General features: G+C 40.6%; 1 protein-coding gene across 1 annotated transcript in view; it reads left to right on the top strand.

Moving 5' to 3' along the window:
• BMP5 (bone morphogenetic protein 5) overlaps window positions 1–14,596 on the top strand; it is a 76,359-nt gene that overhangs the window by 30,442 nt on the left and 31,321 nt on the right. Inside the window, exons 2-3 of the mRNA XM_054978075.1 lie at window positions 2,436–2,628; window positions 8,854–9,002. Coding sequence (XP_054834050.1) covers window positions 2,436–2,628; window positions 8,854–9,002 — 342 coding nt within the window. The remainder of the gene's footprint in view (window positions 1–2,435; window positions 2,629–8,853; window positions 9,003–14,596) is intronic.

The raw sequence follows: 14,596 nt of genomic DNA, 5'->3' as shown, positions 1-14,596 counted from the left end.
GTTTTTTTGTTGTTGTTGGTGCTGCTATCAAGTCATAACTGAATTTTGGCAAGCCCACAGGGCTTTCAAGCCGAGAGATGTTCCAAGGTCGTTTTGTGATTGCCTGCTACGAACCCTGGACTTCCTTGATGGTCTTTCATCCAAATACTGACCAGGACTGACCCCGCTTAGCAATCCAGATCTGATAAAATTGGGCTACTTGGACCATCAAGGCCAGGGCAGAAATCCATTGAAATCAATGGTCTCAGAAGGGTGTGCATCAGCTTAGGATGGCACAGCAAACTTGGTATCTGGTGTTTCATCTCACTGATGGTACATTTACCCTGCAGGGCAAATTGGCCCATTTATATGTTTCTGGACTTAAGTACTTTCTTAGCAGCTTTACCTTTTGACTCATTTTATCCCAAAACTTCAACACCCTTTTATAGCTTTATTGGAAAAGTCTCTGTCATTCTGGAAAAAAGTTACTTACCCTGATGGTTAATTGATATAGCGTATAGCGTAAAATAAACTTTTTTTTAAAAAAAGAGAAGTGACGTGCGCCATCAATGCTGACGACGGAGGAGGGAACCGCCCACTATAACACTTTACTCAGTGGCATGTGGAGAACTGATTGCGCCATGAAGACGCACTGGGAGGGTGAATGTGATGATGCACAGCATGGTAGCGGAATGAACCCAACTGCCATGACTGCGCAAGATAAGCAGATAGTGAGTGCGTGTGGATTTGGCCAATGTTGAGATTTCACACCTCCTCTAGCTAGGTCCCTAATCATAGCTCAAGGCAAAGTATAGTGTGGCAAGCCATTACAGTGACATCATTGTGCTTGCGCATGCCCACAAGCAAGGTAAGTGCCAGGCCTCCAACCTCCTGCTGGGAGGTTGAGGGGGCCTGGCAACCCTAAGACACAGGTTCGAATCACCACTCTGCTGTGGAAGCAGGACATGGTGAGGGAGGGGAAATGAAGTGACCCCCCCCCAAGTCCTTGCAGATCCCCCACTTGTAACAATATAAAAACAAGCCGTTGGACATAAACAACATAAAAAAGATGCAGAAATTACATAGCAGGATCATACTTACACAACAACAGACTGCAGATAGTACATACTATATGCAGTCCCTAGCCCTTTACCAAAAGCATCTTTCAGTCAGGATCCAGTATAACCCCTGAAACCTTAAGTGAGGGCCAAGCTCCAAGTGACGAATGACACTTGAACGGCAAGTAAACAGATTCACATGTATTCCTCCCTGTTCACTTGCGCTCCACTTGTGCTCCACATGTGATCAAGTGGAGCACGAGTGGAGCTCAAGTGAACAGGGAGGAATACATGTGAGTCTGTTCACTTGCCATTCAAGTGTCATTTGTCACTTGTAGCTTGGCTCTGAGTCAGCCAGTGTCAATTGAACCCCACAGAAAGTGGGAAGCACAATATCCTTCAAAATCTCTGCCTGTCCAATATCCTTCATGATCTCTGCCTTCCCAACCAGCACTACCTCTGTCTTTCCACATCTTTTAACCACAGCAATCAAGCAGAGATTCAAGACTTTTACCATACCATTGGGAAGTGGAATAAGGAGATATAGAGCTGGATGTTGTCAGCATATTGATGACAGTTAATTCCAAAACTGCAGATGATTTGTCCTAAGGGCTTTACGTAGAAGTTGAATAGCATGGGGGATAGGATTGTGCCGTGTGGAACTCCATGGGATAGGTTCCACTATCAGTTTCAAGACAACCTTAAAGCTGAAAGACAGTAATGTATTCAAGACCCTCCTGGGAATTTATGCCTGTGTTTGGGCCAGATTTTTGCAAAAAGCACCTCTCATGCAAGTGTGTGAATGAGGGAATGAGTGAGTGAGAGAGAAAGGGGGGGGGATTTTGGCTGATTCCTCCTCCCTGCCATATGGCATGTTTTCTGGTGAGTTCCTTGAACCTCAGCAGTAGCTTTTCAGAAGTTAGCTGAAGGAAAGTGGCAAAAAAGCACTTCTGTAAATCTACTCAACTTGTGGAAGGTTGAATCCAATCTCATATGTGTTGTCCTGCTCCAGAAATATTATATCAAATGGGAGATGCCAGCTTGTTTTCCTTGTCAAACTTTGTTTTCAATAATATAATTCAAGACCACCTGCAAATAATTCCCATTTAATTCCTTTCACCTTACATCTTTCTCATATTATTTTATTACTTGAAAATATAGTATTGCCCATTTTTGGATTTTTCTTCCACTTTTTGCCTTCTGAATTAGCCATGAAGGCTTTTCCAGCTGACTCAATATCTTTGGCTTATAACATGATATTTATGTGGGAAATAGGTTATAGGTTGTGGTTTCATTGTTTGCCTAGTTCTCTCATTCTCTTTGCTTAGTTTGAAAGAAAATACTGAATTAACCATAAGAGCTGTATTTTGACCCTATCATTTTAATTCTGTTTCACAGTTGAACGAGACAAGGACTTTTCCCACCAAAGACGACATTACAAAGAATTTCGGTTTGACTTGACTCAGATTCCCCATGGAGAGGCAGTGACAGCAGCAGAATTTCGGATTTATAAGGATCGAAGTTACAGTCGATTTGAGAATGAAACTATTAAGATCAGCATTTATCAGATCATCAAGGAGTACCCAAACAGGTGGTTTTCCTTCTTGCTGTATTTCAGATTCTGGTAAACCAAAAAAGGGGGACAAACAAAACCCTGCAGAAGGGTAACCAAAGAGATTGGAACAAAAAAACCCCTGAATTAAGTATAACTGAAAAATGTGATAAAAATAGTTAAAACACCAGTATATAATTTAATTCAAAACATAAAAGCGTGTAGGTGGGATTAAAAACATTAACAGTGTTGTTCAACATATAAGTGACATAACTTTGTATATATACATAGTAAACTCACACATATACAATGTGTATATTTGTATCAATTTTTTAGTTATATGTATTTCAAATTCTGCCTTCATTTTCTGGGGAAAGAGATCTCAGGAGTGTGATGGTAACATAAATGTGCAAGAAAGACCAAGTGTTGACGAAACTGTCTTGCATCCATAATGGGAAATGTGAAGAAGAGATCTCAAAGTTTGAGAATTGGTATTTGCCAATGTCCAAAACCACTTTGGCTAAATTGAGTCCTTTAAATCATAAAAGCCAAGGGTTTTATTATTTAATGTAAAGTTGAAAATCCATCATTGGATCTTCTCAAAGATTTTGAAAGTCAAATAACAGTGGTGAGAAATCCCAGTTCACAGAATTTCACCAATTGAAACTATCTTGAACCTAGGGGTCCCATTCCCCTGGTGGGGGTGGGGGATCCCCTGCTCCCATCTTTTGCCCCTCATCATTGCTTACCTGGCTGGTGGGGTAAAGGCAGGGAACAGGCCTCACGAATATGCTCCTCGAGCCGGTGTGATGATATCACTGATGTCATCGCGCTGCCCCAAGAGCGCTCCTACACTTTGTAGTAGACTGATTTGGGCCGCCGTATGTGCACTACTTAGCCTTGTGCGATGATGTCACTTCCTGGGGCCATATGTGCACAAAGCGTGTGAGAGAGGACAATCCCAGGAGGACAGTCCTCCCCCTTCCTGCCACCCTACTTGTACCTCCAATGTGCTGTTATTTTTCCCCTAATGAAAAATAGATGGGTGCCCTTTCTTTGTTGGTCTCTGTTTCTCTCCTATGGCTAGTAACAATACAGGATGATATGTATGTTGATTTTTGACTGGCAAAACTGTAATAGGGTGGAAGGGTTCAATCCTTCTCTCTGATCTAAATCGAGGCCTAGCACAGATAATATTCACTTTTTAAAACTAAGAAATTCTCAACAATGTTGAGATTTCGCATCTCCTCTAGCTAAGTCCATAATCATAGCTCAAGGCAAAGTATAGTGTGTCAAGCCATTACAGGGACTGGTTGACAATGACCACAAGAGGTATTATATCAACAAGTAAAAGAGTTAAAGTTCAGCCCTGAATCATGCTTTGCTTAGAAATTTCATGGTGATATTGGGATTGACTTTTATGAAGAATAAAATTGGTAAGCTAGACGGATCGTAGATCTAACCCAATGATATCTTATAGCCAGTGCAAAGCATTCAGGGATTTGTTTCACCACTGAGAAATTACTGCTGGTATTTTAATTCAAAAGGAAAGCAGGTGCAGCTTTGTGACATACACAGGCTGGTCCTTACTGAAGTAAACATTGAAGAAAGGATTTCAAAACAAAACATTCAGTCTACCCATAAGGAAAACATAAGATGACCGTGCCTGTTCAACTAAGGATTCATCTAGTCCAGTGTTCCACAGTGGATAACCAGTTGTCTTGGAAGGTCCAGGCAGAAACACTGCAGCCAAAACCTTCCCTGGTAGCCATTGATACATCCTCTAGGAGTGAATTCCTCAAGTCAGTTGTCTTATGTGAACTCATATTACCTTTTTGACTGTCCTGAATCTTTCTTTCATCAGTCTCACTGGGTAATCCCCAAGTTATCTTATAATTTGAGAGAAAATGAGTTCCATCTGGCTCCTTTCTCCATCTAATGCACAGTTGTATACGCCTGTATTATTGTAAGACAGGGGGATTGCAGTGGATGCCTAGTGGTAGGACAGGTGCTCCAACTCTGATCATTTTTTGTATTCTACTGCCTATTAGCTGAAAGCCTGTCAATGGTATAGGGGTATGATTCTGAACCTTGGTTCTGAACACACACCAGGCCTCTGCCATAGCCGTAGAGACTGTAGTCATAATGTTTAGAAATGTTTAGATGGAATATATTGCGGATTCCCATTATTCCAGCTGTCAAGCAAGCTTCACTAAACAAATGCAGAATGTTCCAGAATTATTCTGGATGCCTTATGGCGTCTGTGTCCTATAGATGGCCTGATTCTCCTTTCTTTACTGGAGACTTTTCCTTTCATTTTGTATGTTGGTTTTGTGTAATTTTCATAGAGACCTTCTTTGGTAGTTGGTTAAGTCGCAGAATTAGGCATACATTACCTACCCATCTCAATAAGTTTGTCCCTTGGGGAGTATGGCACTAATAACTTATCAGGGGGTTGTCTAGATGCATGGGTATATTTACTTTCTTGTATGATAAGTCTGTTTCCACAACTATGTGATGTACCGGTAGTATGAAAGGTTTAATACTGGAAGGAACATAAAAAGGGCAAAGCTAAATGAAATGCATTGGCACAAAATGCATTGGCACAGACACACTTAGATGATTGGTGAGGTGACAACCTTTTGGGATATCAAGCATTTCAGTAAGTTCAGTAAACCAACGAGTTGGCATAAAGACTTGTTTCTATCCTGTAACTCAGAGCTCTGATTCTGGCCCACCAAGGGTCTTTGGCTAACGCACATCTGGCAATTTTAAAAAAAATAGCTTTACCTGTGAATTTTCCTTTAAAACTCTTAATTGGACAGGTATCTACCCCTCCCCCACCTTTGAGGTGACTTGGCTCATGTCTGGTTTGTCAGGTTAATAAATCCTTGTCCCTGATCAGACATTTTTATACTTAATGAAGTTGTGTGAAAGTTCAGGAACGGAAGGTATCTTGGCAAAATCTGGTTCCTGGGAGATGGTAACTTGACCACCCTCTCCCCCCAGCTGCCAGCCTAGAGACAAAAGATGTAGCGAGAATGGAATAGGTGGCACTTGCTGGCAGGTCACTTCAGGAAGTAGAGGATGAGGTGCTGTCCTGCCACCCTTGCTCTCTTCTTAAAGAGATGCTCCAAGAAAGCCAGTGCACAGTGGGGCTTTGCTTGGTTTTATCTGTTTAGAAGTTGAAGAATGTAAAAAGTCATAGGTAATGTTGGGGGGGGCATATTGAGGAGAAATCTTCATCACAACAATATACTAATGGATCATCAGATTTTTAGTGCTTCCATAGCTCCTTTCAATCATTTATGTTACAGTGGAAAATAATAAAGCTGTCTAGAAATATCTTTTGAGGGCCTTTAGGTAGGTTTTTTCACCTCTTGTAAGTTGCTTAGTCTTGAAGCATTCCTTCTTTTGCTTTGACAGGCAATCCCAGTTTTTCCTTACTCATTGTGCTTGTATTCCGCCTTCTTCCTCTGTGCGTTCCACTCACTTCTGTAGTGGAGCTGGACATCTCCACTAGGTGGGAAACGTGTACAAGCCGGTACTACTTCAGACTGTGAGTAGAGAAATCACAGACTGAATTCTTCTTCATACAAAAAAACCCCAACCCTTCCTGTAGGAAGAACACTAAGCATGTCATAGCTACACTATGTTGTTTGCTTGTTTATATGCTGCCTCATACCAAAAAAAACATTAGAAACCTTAGCTCTGATATCTAACTTTCCCTGTGAAGGGATACTTTTATATGAAGAACCATTCAATGATTTGAATTCTCTGCTCCCTTCTTCAGGGGTGGAGTTCAGAACAGGTTTATCACTTCAGCAGGAAGTAGGCCTCATTCTATAAATTCAATGATTTGAATTCTCTGCTCCCTTCTTCAGGGGTGGAGTTCAGAACAGGTTTATCACTTCAGCAGGAAGTAGGCCTCATTCTATAAAGTTTCTCAGCAACTTTCTTCAAAGGAACAAGCTCAGAACTAGACATGCATGCCCACTGCATGGTGGCAGTTATTTGCCCATGTAAGAAAAACTTTTGTGGATGGCAAGGAAAGTTTTGGTTGAATGTATTAGTCCTTTTCAGATATTACAATCACTCATACTGGGAGCTTATCGACCATGCATAGATCCTTTCAATATGCATGGTTGCCTTGTTGTGTGTGAACAGGAACAACATGTGTATTTTCCAAGCACACATAGATCTGGTGCGCATAGACTGACCACTGGATTTTTCAGGATTCGAGTTCTCAACATGGTGATCCTGTATATGGGGATGGTAATGAGTAGCATGGGCTCCTGATATGTGTGGTTGGCAGGCTCCTGGTACATGTGATTTTAATGCCTGAAAAGGGCTCTATTCCTCTGTGCATCTGCTTTGTGTGTGCTGTTTCACTAAAGCCCTAAACCAAGTCCTTCTTACCTCAGAAACTGCCTTAGTGTATTCACACACAACCTGGCAAGTTTGAAAATACCATATAGATTTGGATTCAGAACAGAGCAGTGGTTCCTAATGCCAGCATGTCTGTTTTCAGCCTCTACCTGGAGTCTTTTTCTCCTAGTGGTTGGAAGGTTGAACAACCCATCTCTTGTACTGCTGTCCAGTGAGGGTGCCAGAAGGAAAATTCACAGGTATCCAATTTTCCGATTTCATCATGTAAATGATTAGTTAACTGATCCGTTATGGATGAGCAGATGTAGGGATTACATGCACAATTTAGATGACCAGTTTTGAAAAAATACACGTTTCTCTGAAATATGAATACGACAAGCCAACTTTCATTTAACTGCAACAAGGGATATACTATATGGCTCAACTCTATTTATTTTTACAGAACCAAGAGCTACATTTACTTTCTTAATCTATGTACTGTGTAGGGCTGTTGTGTTTGAGTGGGTAGCTTGTTTGGCATATTAAGCAATGAATGAACTTTTAGATTAGATTTGCCACATCATGCTCCTCATCATAAGTAATCTTTAATACAAATATTGCATTAGTAAGAAGTGGCTTAATTGATAATCTTGGGTTTGGTGTTTCCAGAAATACCAATGAGCTATAGATCTAAAACATCTAAACTGTTGACCACATTTTGAGGAGGGGGTTCTGCTCCCTTTTAACTATCTAAAGAAATTGACCTGGGTTTTCATGTGGTTTTGGTATGGCCTAAGAGCAAACGAAAAAGAGGTATTGCTTTTTCCTAATAATCTTAAAATATCATTGGTATGATCCAAGAGCCATTCATGTGGGAGTTTCTTTGTCTTTTAGTTTATGAACAGGAAACCTTGTGCATGCACCTGAGAATTTTCTACCGCATGTCTTTTTTCATAGACTTGCATGGGTAAATGGCTCATTTATTTATTATTTCTGTAGCTCATTTTTCAGCCATGGTTTCCAGAGTGACTTATAATGAAAATACAGTATGATATACATTGAGTTAGATCCAGCCAGCTTTTTCAATCTCATATAATTCTCCTCCTGACTATAGTCCATGTCCCACATTTCTTTTATCCCTGCCTGTTTCTTGATCTTTTGGATCATTAAAGGGACCACCTCCTTCCTTTTTTGCCCTGGGAAAACCTTGATGGATTCAACCAGTTAACTGAAGCAACTTACAAAACACTGTCTGATGGAATAGAAGAGTTTGGTTGTTGGAGAGATGAAAACGTTTGCCTGTGTTGGAGAGATGTAACTCTTCAGTAGTTAATACAATGGAAATGGGGGCTGATAAAAGATGTTAAAAGGGGCTGTTGGTGCTACTGTTCTTTCTTGTCACCATGGAGATATCGGGGAACATGTCCTGCCCCATTTCCTATACGTAGTGGGGGTGGAGCTTCCTCAGATGCTAAGCTGTTGACTGGCATCTCTGGCTATCTTTGTTCTTTTGCATTGCATTGTCTGCTACAATACTGCCCAGAAAAAAATCTGCTTTCCTTTAGGGAAAAGTTAAATATGGTTATGATCCACTGAAGCCAGTGCAAAATTCCTTTTGGAAATTAAATGGAAGGACTCTGACTTTGTGGATCGTTAAAGACTTACAGTGCAAACCTAAGGAGAGTTACAATCTTTTAAGACCATTGACTTCAATGGACTTAGAAAGGTTCTAAGTCCATTGAAACAGAGAACACTGTTAGTTTTCAAAGAAAATATCAATAATTATGCCCATTTTTTTTGCTGTAGTTATTAAGTCCAAACAAATCTTCTTCTAGCAGAAACAAACAAGAATCCAAGAAATACTAACTTTCTGTTTTCTCTTTATTTTTAAACTAGGGATGCAGACTTGTTCCTATTAGATACAAGAAAGGCTCAAGCATTTGATGTTGGCTGGCTTGTATTTGACATCACTGTGACCAGCAATCACTGGGTCATTAACCCACAGAATAATTTAGGATTGCAGCTCTGTGCAGAAATAGCAGATGGTAAGCTACAGTTTTATATGACATTTCAAATAGATCTTTGGGAATTGTTTTACACTGTGCAGACCAATATGCAAGTTATATCTACCATGCAAAATAGCCCCTGTCATCTAAGGGTCCCCAATCTGTGGGCACCTTTGGAGTTTTGAGAGGGGATTGTGATTACCATCCCCAAATGGCTGCAGCAGGAGGTTAAGCCAAACACAATACCTCCCTTTGCAAGAAAGCATGGGCAGAGGAAGGGAGAAAGAAAAGGGGAATAAAAAGACAGAACGCCTGAAGGGGGAATGGAACCATATACTGACTAAGCAGAGGCTGGGTGCTTATGAGTCCTTTGGTGGCTGCAGCTGCTCTTGTGGCTGTGCGAAATCCTTTCATTTGAATGAGAGCAAATAATAACCAGCACTACCCTTATAGTGGCCCAACCCACTTTCTAAAAACCTCAGTGGGTGCTGAAGAAGTACTCGTGAGTGCCAAAGTGCCCATAGGCACAACATTGGGACACCCTGCCCATTGGACAGCAATTCCACATAGAACTTGTAACATGAAATGCTATTTATCAGACAGACCTTCTACATTGCTTGATTTTTATGCAAAAGCAATACATTCCAGTGGTGTTTGACATGGGTGCTATGAAACCAGTGTGGTATAATTTAATCCTATGCCACACAAACACTTTTGCTTGGGAGCAAGGCAATCTATAAAGAACTGAAGAAGTGGATCTCCAAGGCCTGAACTTTCACCCATCCAGAATAGTATTGTCACAATTATTCTACCCCCAACATTTCTTGGAGGTGCAGGACCATGACTTAGTGCTAGATCATCTGCTTTGCATGCGGAAGATCCCAGGTTGAGTCATCAGCAACTCCACTTCAAAGAATCAAGAAGTAGGTGCCAGTCAGAACAGACAATACTGACCTTGATAGACAAATGGTCTTACTAGGCATAAGGCATTCTTGTGTGTAAATCTTGCTGGGTCCAGACCATAATGGGGAAGGTGGCCTGTGGTGGCTTGAAGGGTTCTTTTGGAGCATGGGTGGGAGCAGAGGCAGCATGGGATGGAATCCAGGTAGCAGCAGCAGAGACTGAGCACCAGTGAATGAGAGGGCAGTGGTGCAAAGTGGCTTGAATCACCACCAAGGCAAGCTCTGCAGCAGGAGAGCAGTAAGAGGCTGGCAGGAGACAGAAGGCAGCAGGCAGAGAGGCTGGGAGTGGAGCCAGATGGGAGTATGAGGAGACATGAGGGCATAGCCAGGGGAGACAATCTTGCCCCCCCCCCCGCATGCCTGGAAAGAAAGAAAAAAGCCAGCCTGCAGCAGCATTTGCAGGATTAAACCAGGACCATTTTCACACATCTTGGCATAGCGCTAAACTCATGGAACGAGGGCATCTTCATGGTGCGATTTCTGATGTCATTGCGCCACGATTTTGTGGCATGATGACGTCAGAAATCATGCCACGAAGATGCCCATGCTCCGTGAGTTTAGTGCTATGCTGAGATGTGTGAAAACGGACCAAATAAACTCAGTTTAAACTGGCCCATTAGTATCTGGCTTCTGGGATCTAATCTGCGATCTTCTGATTTGAACCAGCATAGCCAGATTTTACCCGATTGGCATAAATCTGACTAATTGACCAGTATACAAATGCTGGATTGCACATCTTATTAGTGACTGAATTCTGTGTACATAATTTCCACTTTTCATTAATCATTATACTTTCCCCACTGACTTGAGAAAGAACTTTTTGATTATATATAAGCAGGTGTGCTGCATGCTGATTTGTTTGTTTGCTGCATTTCTATAGAAATGACCAAGATTATGTTACCACCTCCCTGACCAGTTTCCTGCTTATGATATATTTAAAGATACTTATTGTTTGTCTTTGTGTTTGTAGCAAATATGTTCCTCTTAGATTTGGTGGTATCTTTCCTAATCTGTGGTATGCTTTAAATAATTTCCAAGCATTTGGCAATCTTTGCCTTCAGCACACTTTTGATCCTTAAATATTTGGTCCTTAAATATTTGAGAAGTTGCCTTTTCTGGAATCAAATGGTGTTATGTTTTTGAGGCAAACTTTCATTCATATAAAAACAGATCTTAAAAGCTTGATCTAGAAGGTAGGCGGGGGGGTAGACTATGCTGCATACATGCACGTGCACACATACACACACCTGCGATAGAAAGCATGCTTATATAGAGAGAGGCTAATATATTGCTTGTATCCTCTGGAAGGCAGGCAGACAGGATGAGGCAGAATAGACTGGGTGGAAGGGCAAAGGTTTCTCTCTGAATATGTCAGAACCAAACCGGATGAGATACAAGAGTTCTGTGATGAGGATGGAGCTCAGATCTCTCTGCATGAGATATCACTGATGAGGGACAACCTTCTGTGATTTCTCAGCATTTTAAATTTTATTTAAAAGCTGCCATGATGGATAATTTTGGATCTGGAGTATAGCAGTAGACAATGGGAGGAAGAAAGAGAAGCAATCTTCTCAGTTAAGGGCCAAGTAATTGGCCCTTACATTGGCCCTTACATGTAATTATTTGACTGTCTTCCCAGTCATGTCAAGAAAATGGATGTGTGTGCATGGGTGTGTGTGTCTGTGTTTCAGCAAAAATGGAACATGTTAAGCTCCCCTTTCCTCTCTCCCATGCTTTCCTTTTCAAGTGTCCTTATTGATTTCAGCATGTTTCTCTGAGAGCCCAGTAATGGAAGTCAGGTGGATTGGGAGAAAATGCTGGACTCAACCAAATACAGCATGGAAGGTGGGAAGAAAACAGGGCTTAACTCCCCTCTTCTGCTCATTCCATTTTTGTTTAAAATACCCTCGCCACAAATACACACAACTACTGCTGAAGTATCCGAGTAATGGAGAAAAAACGCATGCTAGAACCTCACATGTTGTTATGCCTTCCTTGGCTTGTTCTACAAACCAGAACCTTAATTGTCCATAAAACAGATATTCTTCCCCTGTGTATCTGTCTGAGTGCTCTATTGGCCATGGGCGGCAGTCCTTGGAATTAGATCCCAATTGTGTGAAGTTAAAAAAAATTACAGCTAGAAAATCTTTCTCAGTGAAACAAATGAAATCGAAAACTAAATATAGCAACTAGTATCTTTAATCCTAATTATAAAGACTCCAAATCAAATTATTTAGAACTAAGACTGAGTATGAAAGCGAGACAAAACAATTCTACCTGCCCCTATCACAAACCCTGATCACTGGATAACCTATAATGAACTGGTGACAAAATTGGGTGACTGCTTTAATCTCTTGCAATGCATCTGCATGTAAGAACTGGTCTTAAATCTGGTTGCATTTAAACAAATTCCTTATGGGTTTCCTTTTTGATTGTGGCTCTTAACTGTAAATCCTTTGTTATACTAGCAGCGGGCAGAAAAATAATAGCTGGTAAAAATAACTATATATTGAAAACAACTATGGGAAAAGGTCTGGCTGTTATAGTTCATACCACCGCCCCCCCACACCCTTCTCCAATAATGCTTAAAAAACACAATAGGCCACATGACACCAGAATCCATTTTTTCCCTTGAAAATAACACTGGGTATCACAAGCATTATTTTTGTATGAAATGGAGCTGAATTTTTTCTGCTAAAACCACATTTTATATTGAATTGCAGGTCTAAAGAGCAATATAACACATATGGAAGCTGTCAACATATAATTTACAGTTTCCCCAGGGCTACGGTAAATTAAGAAAGCATCATGTGGCTTTTTTTGCTCTCTTTTTCTAATGTCTGCAAATATCTTTGCAATACTCTACTGAGTTCCCTTGCAGTTTGTATTGTCTCCTTTTGATGGTTGAAAGCATTTTTGGGCTTCTAGGAAAAATGATCACATTTATATTGATACAGGAAGTGAGAGGTGAAGTAATGAACTGCAGTATAAAATGGGGGTGGATCCTACCAGTAATGTTCCCTTTTGCTTGCAAGTCAGGAATAGAGAATTCAGTTAGATGCCTACTTAGGTGAACCTTAAGTTCACATAGTCGAGACGGGGGTGTTCAAAACAACATTCCATTTAATAGCAAGGAAATTGCGCTCAGGAGGACAAGAGGCACCTGTGTTTTAACATACAAAGTATTTTTAAAATATGTGAAATCAGCTCCTATAGCCTGTTTTTGGCATGTAAGGTTTGTATGTATTTGGAAAAAACTCTATATATTTCCTCCTAAATGACATGTAGGAGAAATGTATGAAGATATTGTACAGCTTATTAATAATATTAGTAAGCCCTGTACATAGTGGAGTGTCAAGACATATAGGAGGAGAAGCAGAATTGTGCCTGCCTGCCCCATCTTCCCCCTTATGCATATTCAGCACATCAGCATAGTATCTGCATGCCAATAAACCATACATTCACAAACTCTGTCCCTAGAATCCTGGAAAAGCTACAGCCCTGTTCACATGAACCCATATACCTGCATGTATGCATGTATATCTGTTAGTAAGAAAGAGTCAACATATGCTCACATGAAACTTTGGGACTAGTTCCTGGATAAATGTGGAGTTTCAATTACATGTTCAGCTGTACATGAATTGAATGTAACATAAAACTTATTCAATGCACATATAAAGAAAAACCAACTGTGCACTGCATATGGATTGTATGAGCATTCACTGTAACTTGCAAAGAGGGCTAATGTCCCTGATCATGAAGATGGATTCTTTTTGCATACAGACCTCGTGCATGTAGGAGCTGCACAGTTACTAAGTGGAATTCATGTAGGTGTGCACAGTTAGTCATCATGATATTTCTCTTTGTGTGCATTGCCTATATGTGCTTGTGCATATAGGGCTTAAGATAGGCTTGCCATGGGCCTGGTAAGTCTCCTCATGCCTGCTGCAATTCTGAACAGTGGTGGGGAAAAAAATAAAGGGGAAAAAAAGGCTCCAGCCTCTGTGCCAGTACATCACTTCCAGGTACAAACCAGGAGTGACAATAGGTAGTTCTAGGAATTGCTGGAACTCTTCCCATTGTCACTTTCTGTTTGTACCGGAAGTGGAGTATGGTAAGGCCATAGAGTTTTACATAGAGTTGCAGTGATTCTTGGAGTTACCCATTGTCACTTCTGGGTTGGCATGGCAACCCTAGCTTAGGGTTTTAGATTAATCAGCTCAAGATTTAGTTGTTGGATTAGGTGTTAAGTTTAATGGATGAGCCAGAGAGACAATACGAAAATTATTCCTGCATTGTAATAATTGCCATAGGGAGCAAGGTTACTATAGGTTATTTTAAAATCTAGGCCTTAAACTTGGTATGTTAACTCAACCTGAAATAGTCTAAATATAAAATTATCACCTTAATGTATAATGTATTATAAGTATCATCTTCATGTATTATAAAAGTGTCACCTTAATATCCAGCCTCCTTCTCTTGTTTAGTTTCTTTTATTTTGTTTCTAGGTTTTCTATTTAGGGAAGGCATATCTTCCCTTGTCCTGGTTAAAGACATTAATCTTCTGTTTGCAATGGTTCCAATACCAATGTGTGTTTATCTCCATTTGGAGTCTATTAACAGTAGCCCACCAAGTTTGCCTTGTATATTTCCCATTTATTATAAATAGCA

Source organism: Eublepharis macularius, chromosome 1 (assembly GCF_028583425.1).
Source record: "Eublepharis macularius isolate TG4126 chromosome 1, MPM_Emac_v1.0, whole genome shotgun sequence".
Taxonomy (NCBI): domain Eukaryota; kingdom Metazoa; phylum Chordata; class Lepidosauria; order Squamata; family Eublepharidae; genus Eublepharis; species Eublepharis macularius.
The sequence above is the reverse complement of the archived record's forward strand: the minus strand, read 5'-3'. Positions and strand labels throughout refer to the sequence as shown.